Raw genomic sequence first — 21,720 nt, forward strand, 5'->3', positions numbered from 1 at the left:
AATACCATTTCATGTGAAAATGTGATGTTAAGACAAGCTTGCTGCTTAGTCATGAGCGGTTTGTCATAAGACATTAGACCCAGAGTCTTCTTCAGTGTGTTTCATCTTGACTAGGCACTTTAGAATTTTTCTTGGTCACCATGATGGAGGTTAGTAGGAAAGAAAGTTGTATTTTGACATGTTTGGAGCTATCTGTTGACAGGCCCCGCACTTTTGACTAACATCAACAGCTGATAGTAATGATGATAAACCTCCAGCAACTTGTTTTTAGCCCGTCCTACTTCTTTAATCAGTCTCCAATTTTCTTAAACCCATTTGTTTTTTCTTTTGTCCATATATCACCCATCTCTAACGTCCCACTCTCTCCATCTCTCTTCTTTTTTTCCTGTCTGGTACAACAACGAAAAAAAACTATACAAGCATTATTAAATTAAGTTTAGCCTCAAATATGAAAAGGGGTTTATACAAGTATACAACTCATGTGTCAGAAGATTCATAACCCCCTATTGTAACAGTAGAATGTGTCCAAAGCAATAGGCCTTCAGCTCTTATCTGTTTGTTCAAATGCTGGACAGGACAAGTTGAAAAAAAGAAAAGAAAAACAGACTTCAAAGAACACTACAAACTATATGAAACAGAGAAGACTGAAAGTCTAAATGCCAAGCACAACATGTAATAAAACAGAATTTGATCGTCCCATATTTTGTGGAAAACAAGAACAGTTGCCAAGGAAAATTACAAACTTAAGCTTAATGTAACACAAAAACTGGAACTGCTATAGGAAAATCATCTTACATTAATATCAGTAATTGGATATTATAACGATTCACCATATTTTGCAGGTGGTTTGGATGCCGGTGTTTGACATCTGACAAGGTCGAAGGGCAGAGGGTGGGTTTAATTCAGTTCGCAACTGATGACAAAGTGCTGCTTGCATCTTCAATTATGCTTTTTGTTGATTATATGCTGTTAAAGTGTGAAAGTTCTTATCTTGATATTCTTTCCAAAATTGAACAAAGTAAAATGTTTCTACAATCATCAAATACAGATAGATTAGGCTGAATTTCTCTCAGAAAAAAAATACTAGAATGTACTACACAAATAATCTAATTTCATGAATTTAAAAAAGTGTGTTTTTAATGTACCGGTACATGAACATTTTAAAGACTAAGTTGACAAGCAAAAATAGATGAAAACATTTGAAGTTTTTACTATTTGAGATTGAAATTTTATGGGGGCAAAAACAGATTGAAAGTATTTATATCTTTTAGTCAAATTAAAACAGGGCCTCTTGATATTACTTTATTGACTAAACTAACCTTGTGTAACATATCCTGGATAAAAACAAAACAAGGTTGAAAAGGGATGTGTTCACACCTCACTGGCCTCTGAAGGACATTATTAAGCCCTGAAGGCCAAACCTTCAACTGTCTCTGTTACAGTAACTCTTCCTGCTCTGACCTTGTGTTTTCTGGTCCTAAGTCTTCCCCTGGTTCCCCAAGGCTCCGATGACTTCATGGCAGCAGTCACTCCTCATCTTCTATATGTTATGCTACACGTCATTTCCTCAAGCTAAATACCGCCTTGTTATTTTCTCTGTGGTGTCACGCACTTTAAGGACTTTGAAAATGTAAAGTCATTTGTACTTATGTTACTCTAAGCCATTATGTGGTTTTAAAAATAACTCTAAATGTGTTTTAATGTGATATATACATAGTAAATGTACATTATTTATCAGGACTACTCTTCCAAACATCTTCATTGCTTGCAGCTTTTATGTTTTTCTTTAATGAGCTTGTTTTCTTAATTATCTTATTGAGATGGAGATCGATTCTTTACATTTACATTTTACATTAACACCTACATCATTGCGTAACAACAGTTCATCTCTTGCATTTACACACAATTTTAAATACTAGAACTTATGTGGATAAAAAACAAGTATGTCATGGTTTAAAGCACAGGAGATCCACTCCAATGAAAACTCTGCGTTTTTTTTAATCATGTTATTGTGACATTTTTCCCATGACGGAGGACATGTATAAAAAAAAAATCAGCTTAAAATTGTATTTCTAAGTATTTCTTTTTTCATATTGTTGTAAATCAGGAGAAGACACAAAAACACAGTTTGAAAAAGCTTATAAATGTGACATACAAGTTACTACGGAAAGCCACAAGCTCCCCGCTCTGCTCCATTCTGAAGCACACACTTGTAGACGACTAGATCCATGTACATCTTCATTTTCCTTATCCGAGCTGACATCTGACTGCAAACTGCAAGACTGCATAGCTTCACTATCGGTCCCCTTTTTTGTTGCATTGAAAATGTTAGGTTGGGGTTGTGAGGAGCTGTAAGCTAGCGAGAGAGAATGTGAACACATGGATGTCGGGATGTGGAGACAGGCTTACTCCATGCCGACAGTCCCGTCCACAACTCAGAGGCAAATTTCTAATGAACTGCTAGAAAACGACACCTTTGTATGATTTTGCCTAAAAATGGCATAATCATAAATAAAAGATCACTGGGAACGCTTTGAAAAAAGATCAAATGATGATTGAGCGGGTCTTAAAATAAAAGTTGAACAAGTGTGAGCAAAGTGCAACCTTTATGGATTGTTTGAAATGTATTTACATGTTGCAGTAATGTGCACACACTGACAAATTCGATTCCTGTTTATTTCCATATCTTCTCAACCATCTGAGTTTGTAGAACCTTGTTAGTGTCCAAGTTCCTTTCTTTTAGAAGGCACTCCACTGTGAGTAAAAGGTCGACTTCTTTCCAAGAAAAAGACTCAAATCTTTCACTGAACCCAACATAATCAATCTCCTGGTTTTTAACTCTATTTCTAAACCAGAGTTGCTGCTTTAAAGTAATTTTGCACAGTAAGTACAGCAACAAAACCAGGAAAATGTACTACATACATGTTAGAAAGAGCTAGCAGCATCAAAACACATTGACATGGTTTTCTTATTAATCGTTCAGCACCTAAAGTAATTGAATATGTACCTAATATAAAGCGTTTGCTGTGGAGGTTATGTAAGCCTCCCTGCAGATTTGCACCATCATTTCTGAGTAGTTACTGTATGTGTTTTCCCTGTGGATGCATGAGGTAGGTTAGTGTCATAAATGTTGTCACGTGTGCCGTCTTGGCCTAGTTACAGTAGTGTTTTCAGGAACTTTGAAGTGACTACAGTATTCTCTGCTCCAACACATCATATGACATTTAGTTATCTATGTATTTTTTAAAGTAAATACACTTTTTAATATTTTAAAATACTGTTTAAAAACAAGTTTGAACATAAAAATAAACCAATTATTTCAGATTCAAAATTATAAACTCTCTTTTGTGCTAGTTTTTACCCTGATTTCTTTAAACAGTTTCTGAGATCCTACTGGGTGTCTCTTATTTTAACTAGGAGCTAAATTAGAATCTAGGAGATGGAGATTTGTAAATTATTTGCACAATTTTACTGTTCATTAGATCATGACATTTCACAATCTGTGATTTCATGAAAAGTAGATTGGTTGGTTGATAACTTGGGGTTCTTACATTTTTTGTAACAAATAAATTGGTTTAGTGTTGGTTTATTTAGCTGTTTGATGTCTTTTATATTAACACCTACTCTACCCTAAGGTAAGGAGTTGAACATGGAATGTTAATCCACTGATTATCTGCCACACTCTGGCATTATGGTTACATATTTAGCACCTTCCACAAGTATTTACATCATGTTTCACTTAATCTCATAACAGTAAATCACTTTATATGAGACATATTTTTAAATACATTGTCCATGTTCTCAGTGAACCAACATTTTTTCCACTCTTTTACATTTATATATGTATTTTCGGAAGGAACGGTGGATAAGAACGCCTCATTCTGATTAGAATGACCATCCTTCCAGGTTTTCTATTTTCAAGAATTAGTTCACGATGAGACTTTTATGGATTATTTATTTTAAGTATGTTGTGTGATACATTAGGCAATAGGAAAAACCTCAAAAAACAAGAAGAAATCAGAATCAAGAAAAAGAAATCCCTCAAAAAAATGTGCTTGTTGGCTCTAGGTTTGTTGTTCTGAGCAAAGACCATCCATCACTAAATAATTTCTCCCATGCATCAAGTTGGATTTAAAATCAAACAAAGCAAGGATGTTTTTGTAAGGACAGAATTCTGCGGCTCCTAGAGAAAACTAAAGTTTAGGAGTAAGGATAATCAAAACCACGTTAAAAATATGTCTTTTTGATCTGTGACTACCTAATAGACCTAACTTAACCAGATGTTATGTAATGCTTACAAAAAACCTGTGAGAACTATTATATGCAAAGGCCACAACAGGCTGATATTTTACACTACATGCTCCAGTTTGGACAAACTTAGTAAAAGAACACAAAACTTAAACTGTTTTTAAAATTGTTGTTTGCTAAATATACACTCAATCAAGCTTTGGGTAATTGCAATATTGCTTAAGCATTCACACTTCCTTAAAGGAGAAACGTGTCCCTTAAATTATTCACTATTCTCAATTAAAATTATGAACAGAGAATAAAAATGAAGAAAAATGTCCATTCAATTGTCTGCACTGCCTAATTCCCAACTGCATAAAACCAGATCTCTATAGCTTGCCTTGGTTTATGTAATGTATCATACAGAACCTTTTAGCTGAAACAATGTTCTTAAAACAATCAACTATATGATCTACAGACAGACTGTGAACTAAAGGCTGAATCTGCAGTTTTCTGTATTACTTCCTGCATTCTGTTTCATGCTTCTATTGCGGCAGATAAAGGATATAACAGTCAGAAAAAAATTACCTGTCTGCAAGAGAGACAGTCAAAACGTAAAGTAATTGGCAACACAGAAAGTCTACTAACACTGCTATTTTTCATGGCCCTTACATAATGAATGTATTCACTTATTTTTTAGCATGATGTCAGATTTCTTTAAGTTTCAGAGGATTGAATATTTTTTTTTCTTTTGTTTCTTTTTTCTAAAGTTTGAGAGCAAAAAGGGAAACATGAGATTTTTCTTAAATGGTGTGGATTTGTGCATGGACTCTTTATTTTGTATGAAATTGCAATAGACAGAATATTAGATATTATGTATATTTACAGATATATTAACAGTGCTTTTATGCTTTTTTGGAAAAACCTTTGGGAATTCCTATAGAGAATGAACTGTCAATGAACATTTTCCATCAAACCTGATACTTTGCATGTATCTTCACTCATACCCTCCACATCCATTTTTCCTTCTCCAATCCTAATGTATGCTGATGATACTGTTCTATTCTTTTGAATTCATTTTCAAAGATAAAATAAAATTGTGACGTTATTTTTAATCAATATTTATTTGTATTTTTGCAGATTTAGGCTTAAATTTTAGGCTGTGAGTTTAACTGATGTCAAATGGAAATTACTCATCCCCACCTACCCTGAACGGTATGTTATCTTCTCCAGATATTCACCTCTTCAGCAGCTTTCACCAAGGCAGATCAAACACCTACTTCTGCTTCAATATTCACAATTTTCTCCCATAACTCCTTGAAATAACGTAAAAGCTAAATTGAGGTGGCATTTAAAGTGGGTTTTTATGTTACGAATATGAGACTGAGCGTCATTGTGATTAGCATGTCAATGTAACGCTCTCAAACTGAAGTCATTGTCCAGTTTCAACGTTGTACAATATCAATACAAGAGATGGAGCTGCTTTGAAATTACATCTTGATGGGTTGAGAATAGATTATTTATGCTAAAATACATTATTCATACCTGCAGATTACCCGAGGCACAGTTATATAGGAAACATCATGCAGTTAGTGGGTTCGGTCTGTCAGGGAAAAACGATATTGCTTCATACTTGGCTGTCACAGTCCATCAAGTCACTTTCATTCTCCACAGGACGTCTTTCGATATAAAGTTACTCAGGTACAAAACATTGGGAAGTAACCTGGTGTTTAAGAGTGACTGCTTTTAGTACTTGGGTTACTCAGGTTCAAAACATTAGAAACAATGTCTACACTCAAAAAAGAATGCACAGAACACTGTGAAACTGTGTAAGCTTTTTGGACAGCATGGCAGTTTTGTAGTTGTGGGTAAATTTCCAGCCCCTCCCTCCCTCCCTCCCTCTCTGGCTGCTGTTTCAAAACCCATTATATTGTTCAACTGTAGGTTGAACAAGGTTTTGCCTTAGATTCTATCTAATCCAAATACTGTAACATCACTTTCAAGCTCTATAGTGCTCATTTTAAAAATAAACATTTTAAAAGAAAAATATTGAAAAAGAAAACAGTTTGGTACATAAATCAAGTTTTAAGAGTCAGACTGAATTGAAAAGAGGAAGCAGGATTTTGTTTTACATGCATTGTATTTTTCTTCTCTTTTTGTTTATATTGAAGGTTTTTTTTTAGATAACTTTCTATTTTTTATGGAACATATTTGTTTTGTATGCTATTTAGTCAACAATAATAATTAAATGAATAAACGAATCAGTGTGACATTAGGGCTGGTGTCTTCGGGTTTGTGAATGCTGTCAGGCTTTGTGTTCCAGTTCTGTTGGGTTTGCTGTTTTCCCCTCAGTCACAGTCACACCAGGTTTCCGTCTCAATTCTCCACACTTACCTCTGTATCAGTTAATCAATCCTTTGTCTATCAAGGTCCTTTGTTTCCTGTCTTGACCATTTATTTTTACCATTTTATTTTGAGATAGGAACATTTGGCCATAATTGAGTTCATTAAAGATTTTTCTGAGTATCTGTGTCATATGAATGACAGAAAGAAAAAATAAAAAAATCTCAAAATGTATTTGTTGTGCTTTTTCCCCTCAAAATTAAAGGCAAAAATAGTTTGCCTTTTAAATGACTTTCAGTGCGTGTTTATGTTTAGTAGCTTGTACAGCATCGATACACAAATGTGTAATCTTTAACTAAACTATTTAAGTATTTCCTTCCCAGTTGATGCAGGGAGGAAAATGTCTTTATTTGGTTGTGGTGAGGGACAAAAATGCAGAAGATCAGAAGCTAACAGTAAAAAAAAAGATTTTTTTCAAGAAACTGACAAAGGTCAAAAGTGTGGCTAACATGAGTTAGCCAGAAAACCAAACTGTGACAATGAAGACTATTGATTTTAAAATATTTCTTTTAAACTATAGAACTTTAAAAGGACAGACCCCACAATTCTTATCAGACTTGCTCTGTCTAATGCTTCTGGCCGTGCCCTCCGATCCCCGAATCAAAATCTTTTAAAAATGTTTAGGACCAAAGATAAAACCAGAGTTGACCGATCGTTCCTGACTCTGGAATGCCCTCCCTCTGTCCCTTTGTGAGACTCTGTCGATTCTTTTAAAAGTCAACTGAAGACACTTCTATTTAAAAATCCTTTTAGCTGATTGGTTTCATTGTTATTTCTATTCTATGTTTATTTTATTCTATTTAGGCTTGTTTTATATCATATTTAATTGATTGCTTCTGCATTTTTATCGTACTGTATTGTATTGTGTTTTATTGTTCAGCACTTTATGATTTTATCTGGGAAAGGCGCTATTTAGATAAAACTTACTTATTAGCACTCGGAATTACGGATAAACAGCTACTAGGCACTGAAAAGGAACAACATGTAAAAGACATGGCTAGTAGTTATTGATAAATATTTAAAAAGGTACACCCCAGACAGATTTGGAGGGCCACACAATCACACACACTTACAAAGTGAGAATTACAGTTTCCCTAAAAGATTTATTATTTTAGATACCGGATAGTGCAATTAAATTAACTTTTACATAAAAAGCAAGTTAAGATTGAGCAGATGTCAGATTTATCCGGATTATACAAAAAAACATAAAAACAATAAAACTAATTTTGTTTTTGTTTTTTTTTAAATTTTGGGTTTAAGTGAAGAATACTAAGTGTATTTCCTTGACAGGCATCCATATCACCACCAACACTGCTTGATGTAAAAAAAACGATCAAGTTTAGCCACCAATGCTTATAGTCATTAAATATGCAATAGAAAAAGCTTTAAAAATCACATAACTAAAGGAAGACAGAGAATAATATAGTGTTTGAGTGACTGGTGTTATTAGGTTTGCAAAAAAAAGTTCCAAACTAAACAGAGAATTTCAGAAAACTCCAAAAAACAGTTTTGAATTCCCAATTTCAGTTTAATTACAGTTTAAATTATATTTAAACAAGGTCCCGTTTGTAGAAGTCTTAAACTAGAAACCCTGTTGGTATCATCTCAACTCCATCATGACTTAGTACAATGCTACAAAAAATAACCATTGAACTAATGTTAGAACTAATATTTGAATTGGATTGTCGTGTTTTTATTAATGACATCCTGAAAATCAATCGAACGATTGAACAAACCGGCAGCAGGTTTATTGAAATAAATAATTAAAATGCTTTCTTGTTAGTCAGTCGATTCTTCTCATTGGAGGCAAAAAGATTTCTCACTGAAGCAGAAAGGGAACTTGCATGAATGTGCTCATTTAAAAGCAACTGTGTAGTGTCTGCTCTCTCCACTTACAAGTTCTTTAATGAACTGTGGTTTGGCAAACAGACGCAGACTTATAGATCTGTCAACCCAGCCCTTATAACAATTCCAAGCACATCGAGTTTGTTCTTTTCTTCTGCACCGTCTCTGTTCTTTCATTGGGTTAGACATCCGTTAAGTGGGAGTAAACTATGAAGTGGCCCCGCTGTAAAAAAGCCTGACCTCTCCTTCAACCCAGCTATGAAAATCATCTATAAATGGAGATGTGTGGAGCAGTCTAATATCTTTAAGGCTTTTTGAAGGTTGTCCTTATTAGCAACTTTTTCATGTCTTGTCTTCTGCACACACACAACTACACATTGCAATTCCGTGTGTGCAGACACACAAATAACGACGGTTGATCTCTTTGAAAGGATTTGATTGGTAGTGCATGCAGATTTCTAACGCACCAGCAATTCAGAGGAATGCAAACTGGAAAACATTTTCTCGGAAATCTTTGTAGTCTGAGTTTCATCTTAATCCCGCTGTGTTATTTTCGCAAACTCTTCATGGCGCCGCAGGGTCTTAAAAGTAGGTGGGAAAATTCAGGAATCTTGAAAGTTTTTACAGCCCTGAAACAACAGCTTTCATAACAAAACATTTGCAGAGAAAGCAGGCCAGAGGGGAAATGAACTCCTTCATGAAAAGGCTGGTGTGCCATTATTACCCTCTTCAAATAAACCCACTTCATAGCAACCAGAAGACTTTTTCTAAAAGAGGCAGGACATATGAACACTCTGCAGTAACATAAACTGCCAGGTAGAGCGCAGATGTTTTAAGGTGTACGAGAGTTGATATCATCTTTAAATTAAAATAAATCCATTCATTTGTTTCTAAGCTATACTTTCTGATGGTTTACTCACCTAAATTTTTGCCGTGACATAGCACCTTCTTCCTGTTGCCCCAGGGTTTATTTTTTGAAACTTCATTACAAGTGAATGAGTCAAAGTCATGGTTTCAGTAAATCAAGGAGTAATGGCTTACAGTTTTTCTCAGTCACTTTAGAACAATTCTCAGATCAGAATTGAAGTTTGCAAATACATGTGTGCATTTCTCAAAACAATTTGTATAAACAGCAAAACACTATGGATTCCTTGCAAAAGCCTGTAACTTGCTCAAAATCTTTAGTTCATCTCTCAAAACTAAGTCTTTATGTCATTGAACATGTCATTGCCATCAGAATGTCAAGTCCTTGTGTCATTGTCTACGAACACGACAGTCAAATTACTTAGTCATGTTGTCAATATGACTGTGTACTTTAGAGGGAGGTTCTGATGTAAACTATGGCTAAAGTTTTGATGACAATTATTGTAAAATGGAAGTTACAGCTTTTTTGTTTGATTGCAAGAGACTGGACAAGATTCACATTTATACTTTTATTGTTCATATTGTAATTTTTTGACAGACTTTGTCATACCAACATAGAAAAAACCCACCGCAAACAGTAACACAAAGGGAAAAATTTGGACAATATTCTGTACAACAGTGCAGGCAGTGCAGTAGGAATTGGTGTGGTCTTCCTACACCTCTTGTCGTTCCTGTATGTTAGGCCACAAATTCTCATCCACATCACAGCGAATATCCTCTCTTGCAATGCAGCAAAATATGTTTGTCACATTATGAAAACTTGGTCAACCATTTTGCAGTTAATGGCTTATACGATGAACTAATGACTAGGTGTTTTGAGGAGTAAGACTATTGCACAGTGAACTATATAATACATTTTGATCAATATGACATAAACAATTGATAATGTAGCAAAGAGCAGAGAATTGTACATAATCATTTGCATGGATGTACCAAAGCAATTGCAACTTGTTCAAAGAAGTGAGAAACTGCTGATATGATGTGCACTATGATGTGAAGATTGAACAAATAGTTTTGGGAATTTCATTCTGATCTGAGAATTGTACTAAAGCGACTGAGAAAAACTGTATTATAGAAGGAAAAACATCAGAGAATGAACAATTAGGAAGAAACAGATGAGTATTTCAGATTAAATATCGGTTGAATATGTTAATAAAGAAGGCTTTGATTACTTTGTGTGTAAAGGTGATGAAAGACTGAGGTTTTTTTTTTGGTGGCTGGAGCAAGCCCCGTGGCTTCTGCTGCTCTTTGTGACAGATCTGTCAACAGAAACAATTCTGACACTGGCCAAGTGCCCAGAATGCTACTGAAGTCTCTCTAAAACACATGAGGGTTAACCGTAACATCAGCTGCTACCACCCGGCTAATTCTCATAAGCTTTATCATCCGCAAATGACATTTTCTGACAAGCACAGCCCTCACTGCACAGTTTATCTTCACAGTAGCTGGTGGGAAAAGGAAATCCAAAAAATGTGGAGAAGACAAGGTGAACAAAAGCTTTTGATTGAGGCTGCTTTCAGTCTCAAATTGCCTCATGTCAAATGCAAATGATTTTAATAAATATTGTTCTATGAAAAACAGTGTCTAATATATTTCTACACTTAAATTATTATTATTTTTTGTGATCAAGCTAAGATGTGAAACTGTCAGTAAGAGGACATAATCTATGTTTTTGTCTTCCTGGCTGCTTTTTTAAGGGATTTTAAGCAAACATATCAAACAGTTTAGCTTATAAGTGAAATTACCGGTAATCTACAGAACATAGGGTTTTAAGTTATACACACATAATATATATAGATAGATAGATAGATAGATAGATAGATAGATAGATAGATAGATAGATAGATAGATAGATAGATAGATAGATAGATAGATAGATAGATAGATAGATAGATAGATAGATAGATAGATAGATAGATAGATAGATAGATAGATAGATAGATAGATAGATAGATAGATAGATAGATAGATAGATAGATAGATAGATAGATAGATAGATAGATAGATAGATAGATAGATAGATAGACAGATAGACAGATAGACAGATAGACAGATGGACATTTTCAGGTTCAGGTGTGCCATACCAGCCCCTACAACAAATCCTACTTCATTCATTATAACTCAAAAACAAACTACTTCTGAGAGTTCTGATTTTTCTTTTGACATTACTCTCTGTCATAAGGAGTAGTTACAGCCGCATCTGTCATCTTTCAGACAAAGCCAAGGTCCAGAGATTTACTGGCAATAAAATAAAACCTGAATACTGAGCAAAACGCTGAAATAAAGCTGACTTTAGTTCAATTAATCTCAAAAAGCACATTCTCAGGTAAGAAGGTGAAGGGAAGGTGGGCTAGGAAGCCAGCAAGGATTTAGCTCACATTATCTTTCACTCATTTATTTGACAGAGTAGTCATAAAGATAAAACTTTTCCTCTTTTGACAGGCTTTTGTGAAATCCATGAAGCATATATTATTTTAGATCTGTATGTATATGTAGCTGTTTTGTTTTTTTTAACTTTTATAAAAAAACCTGACAGGATCTTATATGTAACTTCAAAGGCAGAGGGGGGGTTTGCCAGAAGGGAATAAATATGAAACTAAAAAAATCACAGCAGCCGAAGTTAATCTTTCTTTAAATAGCAATTAAAATTACGTACAATAATTCTAAATTGGAAAATCCTGTAGGACATCTACACAAATTTCACAAAACTGATCTGCAGGTGTGAAACTGTTCTTTTGTAATATCTCTAAGAAAACATACAATATTTACACAAATGTATGGTTCCACAAAGGTTTTCCTGGAATTAAAAGCCAACTCAAAACCCTATTTTATTTTCAGGCTTTCCAGATCTGTTGAATGGGCCACTGCTGATTGACTGTATTTTATTATTATATCTGTGCTTTATTTTATGTTTTTTCCTCTTGTAAAGAACTTTGTGACTGCTGTCTGCAAAAGGTGCTATGTAAATAAGTATTACTTACTTACAGTAAAGTTTTTGATCCTTTTCTTTCTTTTCTTTTTTTTTTTTTGGTTTCCATCCCAGTCAAACTGTTAGGCTTATTTATGATGGATGATGTTCGTTGTCACTGGTTAACTGCAGCAATCCAGACATTTAAAAATATGTGTACCTTAATCCAAAAGGTAATAAAATTTAAAGTATAAATGTGTCCTAAAATAAATAACATAATGGCTTACCCTCATTCTGTTTATTGAAACACAACTCCCCAACCTTAACCATGTATTTTTAATTTATTAAGAAAGCAAAAGTTATAGTAATTAAGGTTTAAGTTTAACAAAAAAATAGGATGTTTAAATCTCCTGTGAATACATGATATTGCTATCATTGTAGATTAAATTAACCATTCATGACATTTAATAAAAATAATAATAAAATTTAAGTCAGGAAACTAAGTTTTAAATAATAGATGACCGCTTATTGCTGTGTTAACACTAATTGTATGTTTAAAAAATGACCACAGTTGTATTATATAATCTGTTTATACAATTTAGATTTAGATTTACTATTCCAGTGAGGTAACGGCCCTTTTTATTCACTGCAATCATTATAAACAAAAAAATAAATGACAGTGTAGAAGGAAGTGCAGAATTTCCTGTATTACTTAAAAAAATAGATGCTGCAGGACTTTTGGCATCCAAAGTTGTGTTGCTGAAAAACTCAACTCCGCTGATCTGGTGAAATGCTGGAGTCACATATTAGATTTCAGTCTCAAGAGCAAAACATTGCAATGAGGCTTAATTACCTCAAAGTTATAGACGACAGAGTTTCATAATTGGCTTTCTCATGAAGCAGAGCTACGTTCACTCAACAGAAGTTGTCAAACATAGTTCTATAATAAAAAGTTAATTCAGTTCTGAAAAGAGACCAGTCACTTTTAATATTCTAGTTTCTGCTGTTGAGCAGAAAAATTGGAACTGAATAAGGATTTCAAAGATTTTTTTTTTTTCAAAGAAGAGCTCTCTGTATTGCAGTGATGGAATATGCAACACAGCCAGATTGACACCCATTGAGAGGAGGGACAAGAAAGATGTCGGTAAACTGATGCTGATGTTAAAGCTACCAGGAAAGAGGCTAGAGGAAGACCAACATGGAGATTCATGGATGTAGTCGAGGAGGACATGAGGGTGGTTGGTGTGAGCAAAGAGGATGCAGAGGATGGAATTAGATGGATGAGGATGATTCACTGTTACAGCTCCTGAAGGGTGCAGCCGAAGGGCAAAAAAGAAGGCAGCAGTCACTATGCTAAAATTACACCAAAGTTTGACACCGACAAAAGTATTCAATCAGTGCTTTAACACGTGATAAAAAGAAAAGTAGAGTGAGAGCCAGGACAAATTATTAAAGTGAAATTGCAGAATCCTAAATGGCAGTTATGGAGATGGGATCTGCCCACAGGCCTGTCAGTCATGTTCAGGAGTACGGTTACATTACATGCTGCACACCTGCAGCATAGACTGTCTTTCAAAAAAAAAAAGAATTGAGGATAAATGTGGCTCAAATTGAGAAGCAGTTTGCGAATTTTGCTGGGAAGAAGGTTCAAATCCCAGACTTAGATATGACTGGCGCAATACATTTTTTCTCAAGTTGGCCTCAGCTACAGAAAATGTGATACACTACAAACTGAATAGATGTAGATATAGTCGGCTTTAAAGATTTTGCAAATGCATCACCAGAATTTTATTTCCTGCATGATTTCTGACCAGATTTAGATTACCGTATTTGGGAGAAACAATCAATTTGAAAAAAATTAAATACCGTCTATATACCCCTTAAGTGGTGCAAACAACAGCCAATAGTTTTGCTGGGTCTTATTTGACCAGTAACAACACAAATGCCACTTTTTGAGACCTTTCTAATTAACTAGAATAATAAGAATTTAGGGGTTTACGGCGGCGCAGTGGTTAGCGCCCTTGCATCACAGTAAGAGGCCCCTGATTGAAGTCCTGGCTGGGGACCTGAAGCAGAACATCAATGGGGGACAAGTTTGCATGTTCTTCCCGTACATGCATGGGTTTCCTCTGGGGACTCCGGCTTCCTCCCAATTTGGTTAATTGGTTACTCTTAATTGTCCATAGGTGTGTGTGGGTGAGTGATTCCGGCAGCCCCATGACCCCGAAAGGGACAACACGAATAAGAAGAGGAATGAAAGTAAAAATTTAGTTTGTTGTACTAAAATAATTGTGTCTGAGGAATAGATGAATGGAAAATGAATTTTTACACGCCCAAACTTAAAAAAGGGGTCCATTTTGACCTGGATGCAAAACAAGGTTCAACTGGCTAGCATTAAAATCGTTCTCAACTCTCCCTCAACCCATTGCCAGATAGACCTACGTAAATGTCAAAACCACACTTGCTGGCAGCCAAAAGAGGAGCTTTACTCAAGAACTTATCTTTAAAATGCAAAACAACATAAGTCACGTTTTTTTTTTTTTTTTATTAACAGCAAAGGTATTAGAAAGAGAAATGTATCTTCAAGTGTTTAAACGAGTCAAAATTTTTCAACTGTGAAAGTACAGATTTAATATTTTTTATCGATACATCACTACATTTATTTCTTGTCTTCACAGCCTCCTTAGGTGACACAATTTACATTTGTTTTGAAAATAAAATGATCAATCCGGATATTTTTTTTCCAGATTATTTCTCCAGCAATAATTTGAATTAACAAAATTCTGAAGCTTGAGCTTTGCCATCCGCAAACTGTTAACTTCTTGAGCAGACATGATGCAACATGATTCTTAATTTACGGCTTACAAGTGTCCTGCTGATACCTCTGTCAAATTGTTATTTTTTGCTTGATTTGATTTGTGCGCTTGGGGAACATGATAAATGGAAAAACTCATTTTCTTTCCTCAATAGCTGGAGGTGCACGACTCTTATTTCAAGACAGATTCAATTAACCACAGGCAAGGTTCAGTTCAAAACAAACATCATTGTTTCCATCAGGAAGGTAATCATTTACACCTTTATTTTGAGCATCATTCAGGCTAAAGCAAACATTTATGGTTTCAAAAACTCCCTTTATGAACTGCTACTTCTTGACTTTGCTTATCCACCTGCAGCTGTTACCCAATGCATTGTTACTTCTAGTGTATTCTTTAGTTTGTAGTAGCATTTAGGCTCCTCCTGACTGTTTGAGCATGAAATAGCAAGAAAAAACGAAGATAGAACGTAGATAGAAAAGACGAACGCTGGCTTAAGTGGTTCCTAAACTTGCCATTTAGGCTCTACCTTTTCAACCGACAAGATAACTGCACCGGTCTTTTATTTATTTAAAGCAGGCTATTACGCTTGGTTAAAACTTCATTATGGAGATTTGTTTCTGCCTTGTACTTTTTGCTCTTCTCATTGGTCATGAAAGGAAGCAGCTTAATGCTTTTTTTGACTCATACTTCACCTCTTTTATAATCGGGTCATAGAGAACAATAGTGTTATCTCAGACAGGTCCATGCTTCAATGCATTTCTATTTAGAGGCTCTTAATTTGAAAAAATAAAATCCTTTGGTCTTGGAGAATAACTCTAAGTTCAAAGATAGGTCTATAAACTCCTCGATAGTGTATCAATGGTGGTTAAATATGTGGAATTAAGAATATTATATTACAAATGACAGTTTCAAAACAGAAAAATAAATCCAAATTACCCAGAAAATCTAAGCTAAAAACAAAACACTTATTATTAGCAGAAGCAGAACTGCTTTAGGCTCAAACTAAATGATTATGGCATTAATATCCGAATCCTTTCAAAAGATTTTACTATTAGACTTTATATATTATTAAAATGGAAAATAAAACATGGGGAAAAAAGCATAAAGGTCCTATTTATAATTCTACAAAAGAAACTTTTACATCTACAAGAGACATGGAAAAACAGGTTAATTTAAGTTGTGCACTATAGAAAATTGAACACATTGCAAACTTAGAAAAAAAACAGGGTATTTTGACTTTCCTTCTTTGAATCAGTAAATAAAAGAAAAAACTCATTAAACGAACAAAAAACCAAACCTGATAAAGCTGTTCTCCAGCCACACCCACATGATCAATAAACCACATAAAGAAAGTTGGGACAGTAAACAGCAAAGCTGTTTGGAGGAAAAGCATCTCACCTGCGCAGCCATGAATGACAGATCCATGCTGTTGCTCTGTTAAGCCAAGGCACTCAAGAAGCAGCCGTGCGAGCGCCTGTTTTTCTTTTTCTCTGTTATTCCTCGTCAGAGCATCTGTCTGCTCCTCTCATTCCCCGGAAATTCACTGATCCTGCAAGTTGGTGGACTTCACGTGGGGAGCATGTCGTCGTTTAAAGATGAGGAGCAAGAGGATGAGAGCATGAAGCCAAGAGAACGAGGGGGGAGAAGCGGATCAGACGGAGTGATGAAGAGATGTGGAGGCGAGTGGCAAAGAGACGGAGACGGAGGAGGAGGAGGAGGAGGAGGAGGAGGGGATGGCAGTCGTACTGTCACATCACGCGGAGGAGGTGCCAGACCACCTCTCTTTCTATGAATGTGTCGTCGTTTTAAAGCATGAATCCATTTTTATAGGCTCACAACAAGCCTGTGGAGAAAAACAAACAAACAATCACACAAAGACATGTGTAGTATTTATAGGAATATAACTGAAAGACCCACTCTGATGATGAAAACTGTGTTTTTGGTGTAAGCTAGCAGGTGAGCATGTAAACAGGGGCTGTCAGCAACGGGAAAGGGGAAGGGGAAGGGGGCGGAGTTTCCAATGAACTACTACTCTCTGCAGAAACTATGTCTTGGAAAACAACACAGGTTTTTGGATTTTGGCTGAAAATGGTATAAACATAATTACCATTAAAAATGGTTAGAGTGGGTTTTTAACCCTGTAGATCCCACAGGGAAAAATGTTTTCTGCTTTTTAAATTTGTCTTGTTTTTTATTATTGCTTTCTTTATTAACCCTTGTGCTATCTTAGATGACGTGTTCTCCCTACCATGTCAAAGGTGGATAAAGGTGGAAAGATTTCATGTAATCCATGGACATCAGTGAAAATCACAAATCATTGAAGAAAAAAGGTTCAGAGCACTGTCTAGTGGGTCTAGATGACCCAACTCCCAATGCTAAAGTGCCTAGGATAGCACAAGGTTTAAGACATAAATTAGTTTAGGGGTTTATTATGTATATATTGTTTTTGCAACAATTGAATCGGATAGTTCAAAAGGGGCCCAAGTCCAAGAGGTTTGTTTTTCCAGGAAATTATTTTATTGCATAACTTAAAGGGAGGCTACACCAAATGATTAATACTTTACCCAGATTTAGCACCAGTTCATACCTTACAAATAGTATAATATGAAGTATAATTTCAGAAGACTAGTAAACTAAAGCCTCTGGACTTAGGCCCTTCTTGAATTAAACAGGGGCGCTGCCATATTGGATAACTGGTGCTGCCATCTATGGGATAAAGCTAAACCCATGCAAGAGGCCCAAGTCCAGGAATTTGCATGAATGCATTTTAAAGCATAATCAATACATTCCAACGGACATAGGACTTTTTTGCACATAATCAGATAGCTTTTCCCTTTAAGACCATAGAACATATAATATCTCTATTTTGAAAAATTGTGGACTTGGGCCCCTTTTGAACTAACCAGTTCAATTATTGTGACGGATTAAATCTCATTGAACATATCGACGCTGACAATAAAGGTATTCTGTTCTATACTATTCTATGTTATTCTAAAATTTGTTTTATAAATTAAAAAATGTAAAACAAAATATAATTTAAATTGGAATCAAATTTTATAAATACAGCAAATGATCTGATGCGTTTGTTGTTTGTTTGAAAAAATATTTAAGTACTATTGGCTCAAACAAAGCAATTTAACAAAACGTGATGCTATTGCACATTGACCCCACAGTCTTCTCTTCCTCCACATAGCAATGTTTGCCATCCTTTAAAGGGGATCAAGGAGAAAAATACACATCCCAAAGGAAAGACAAGTTCACACTCCTTTTTTTCTGAGCACGTTCTCCACACTAAATTAATTGTAAGCCCAAACAAGAGGTCATCTCCACATACAAAATATAGGCTGCAAATATAGGCAGAAGATTTTAGAGAGCTTGATAAGTACTCTCTTAAAACTTCAAAGATAGATTACTTGTGAAATAATGCCAGAAAGCCTCAGTGTCTTAATATTCCCTTTTATTCTGAGTTATAAGTCGTCTGAATTTCACAGCCCTTCAACTCCCGAAGGATGAAAAAAAAATCCACCAAGCAAGGGAGGAAAAAAGATCAATGGCAATCATTCTCCCACACAGATTCTCTTATTGATCAAGCTGTGGGACACCGACAGAAGAACAATCGTTCATCAGAAACTGATGTTTCTTTTGTGCCCATTTTCTTCATTTTTGTGTCATGTATACCCAACATTTGATAGTTTAAAAAAAAACCAAGCTCTGAAAAAGGTACATCAGCAAACTTTTTATTTGATCATTTGTTTAAAGAATGCCGCATTTTCCACTCAAAGGACAGGTTTAGAACATTAGAGAATTTCTTTTAAAATTTTTTCATTCTTTCATTCATCCTAACACTTTGAAATGACATCTACATTCGAAATAGAGATTTTTTTTTTATGAACTGTGCTTTTTCTTGTGATTATTTTTAGTCTTTTTTTCCCTCACCCACATTCTTGTCACATTTTACCACATCTGAAAGTTTCCTATTTTGTTGTTCTTTACCGTCTACTCAGGAACCGATTTCCCTCACTTACTTTTTGCACTCTAATGGGGAATCCACCATTTGTTAGGGGTGAACGAATCTACAATTCCAAACCCAGTGCCCTAGAAAATTCTAAGGAGTCTCTGCAAAAAATGAGTGTGCATCAATGCTCACGAGATTAGCAAATACAGACCAAAACGCAGTACAACACAGTAGATTCCAGAGTAAAACGTTCAAATTTATCCTCTACAAATGGGTGACATCCTGTTTAAGGTTTAACTAAAAAAAATAGAGAGCATGTTTCCAAATTGTGTAAAAGCCTAGATGGTCTACTATTTAGTCTTTTAGAGGTTGGGGAATTTGAACATACAGAATGAGACAAATGAATGAGAAGGTGTGTCCAAACCTTTGGTCTGTACTGTAGTTTATGTGTACTATCTTTCTATCTTCCATGTCCAAACCACCACAATCCAGCTTCTCTGGTTTTGCCTTTAAATCACCCAGTCTGAGTTATCCCTCTGACACTTCTCCTTCTCTTTGTTCTCCTTACACCCAGAGAGTATCAACCGTGTGGAACCACAAACAAAATCTTGCTCAAAAGAGAGGCTTTTATTTATAAAGGAAAGCGAATCTTTTGACTTTGCTTCTGTGTTTCATGTTTGGATGCTTTCAAATAGTTCTCACAAAGTTCCCTGAAGACAAAGCAGAGTCTTTTTGCATGTGCTTAATGAAACGGCACATAATTTAGAGGCTGCCTGTTGGGAAGAGCGCAGCACCATTTCAACTCAACAGTTTTTTACTCACAGAATAAAATACACCACTGAAAAAAAATTGTAGAATAGTTGCAAGACTTCTACCAGGTAATTGTTTTTTTTGTGAAAAGGTAGCTTATTCTGAGAGAAATTAGACTTAAATTTATGCAGATTCAATTCAGTCAGTTAGTAAGTTACACAACAAATGCTTGGTAGTAAACTGTCAATGTGGGAGAGCAAGAACATGGACAATCATCCCTCTATAGTATATTTAAGACCAAAAATAATGACATGGTCTTGGATTAACTAGGCCATTTACGGAAAACTGTTTTCATCCACCGAAAAGTTTCTCCAAAGACCCAATTAAAAAGTTCTACTTAAAGTAAGGGTTCTGTTTTCACTCCGTTGTATTTTGCTCTACTGAAGTTATTTCAAAATACAAACCAGCAGAATACTGGCATCATTTTGACATTTAGCAGAAACTTCCTTCCCTTGTTCTAAAGCAATTTTTTCTTTACCAAATGACCGAAGCAAAAAGGATGTAACCCATCTAACTATAACCCTTTTTGCTTTCCCCCCCTGCCACAGAGAATGAAGCATATCACCAGTTCAAATTCACTCCCTTTTTTTGCTGAGCGTGCATACCCAACATTGAGTCTCCCAGAAACCCAATGAGGGTGGGGTGGATTTGCATGAGTCCAGTAGATCACAGCTCCTCTTTAAGTCTCTGAGAGTTTATCTGTCGTTCAGCTTTGATTTAGTTGCCTGCTTCCGTCCTAGAGACCATAAAGACACTTTGTGCTGACAGCACGTGCAGTCGTAGGAATTCACGTGTCAAAACGCCGTGCCTCGTGTCACGGAGGTTACTTGTAGACTAATTGGTGAATCACTAATACCTTTGGGAACAAGTATAAATTATTCTCACTTGAAAGAAGTATTTGCATTAATGTTTCATAGCACATAGAAGAAACATCTAGCGTATATTAATAAACATACAAAATTCATTTTTGAATGTATGGAAGTAAAACAGCAGATATGAGCATTCTTATTCTTCATCCTTGGTTGAACACTTTATTAAAACTTTACAGTTCAGATGGGAGAACGATTTCATAAGGCCAGATGGTGGAACACTTGGCCCCAAATGATTCAGTGATCCAGTTAGAAAGCAGTTCGTGTTCGTGTTCCTTTGATGCTGTGATTTATTACCAGAAGCATCGGCTTACTGACAGAATTAGAAATGAGAGATAAAATGAAACGGAGGTAGAGGCTAAGACCACACTGACTATGTTGTCCCTAAAAATGATGCATCACTGGAAATTTAAAACTTCTATTATTAATTAATTTTAAATTCAGTTTAGAAATCAATTTTTCTGAAAACTTTGCAAAATTTCTCCCGGAGATGATCAGACCTGCAAATTGATTCATTCTGTTTATGGAAATGTCAGTTTGCCTCTCTTGACCTTAATTTATAGCAGCACAGTATTGCTAAAATTAGCCAGTTGACAACCAATGCAACAATAGTTACAAGTTTGAAATGTCATGCCACCTACTGGGTTGGTCTGCTCAACTGTGCCTGTGCTGTGACTGATGTGCACTGTCACCCAGGCCTTTCCGAGCCCAGAATACTCATACTTATGGAATGTCATACGGGAGGAGGAGTTGAGCAAAGTGTTGGGTGAGTGGGGTTGTAGAGGATAGTGTAGTGTGTGGGGGGGGTAGGGGTGAAGCTTTGGTTGTGTCGTGATCTTTGGGCCGCTCGGGTCGGGCGCCTGGGGCCTGTGATGACAAGATTCCGGCTGGGTGGTGGGCGGCTGCTGGGCCCTGGCTCCGTCTTTGGCCCGCGTCTCTATGTCCAGCGCCCGGTGGCCCCAT

General features: G+C 35.7%; 1 protein-coding gene across 1 annotated transcript in view; it reads right to left on the reverse strand.

Annotated features, from left to right (window-relative positions):
- Positions 1 to 21,720, reverse strand: part of LOC144988966 (uncharacterized protein C14orf132) — a 44,191-nt gene that overhangs the window by 19,855 nt on the left and 2,616 nt on the right. The window contains exon 2 of the mRNA XM_078940447.1: positions 16,522 to 16,966. Coding sequence (XP_078796573.1) covers positions 16,522 to 16,548 — 27 coding nt within the window. The 5' untranslated portion in view covers positions 16,549 to 16,966. The remainder of the gene's footprint in view (positions 1 to 16,521; positions 16,967 to 21,720) is intronic.

The sequence above is a fragment of the Oryzias latipes genome, chromosome 22 (genome assembly GCF_053564925.1).
Source record: "Oryzias latipes strain Hd-rR chromosome 22, Olatipes_Hd-rR_3.1".
Taxonomy (NCBI): Eukaryota; Metazoa; Chordata; class Actinopteri; order Beloniformes; family Adrianichthyidae; genus Oryzias; species Oryzias latipes.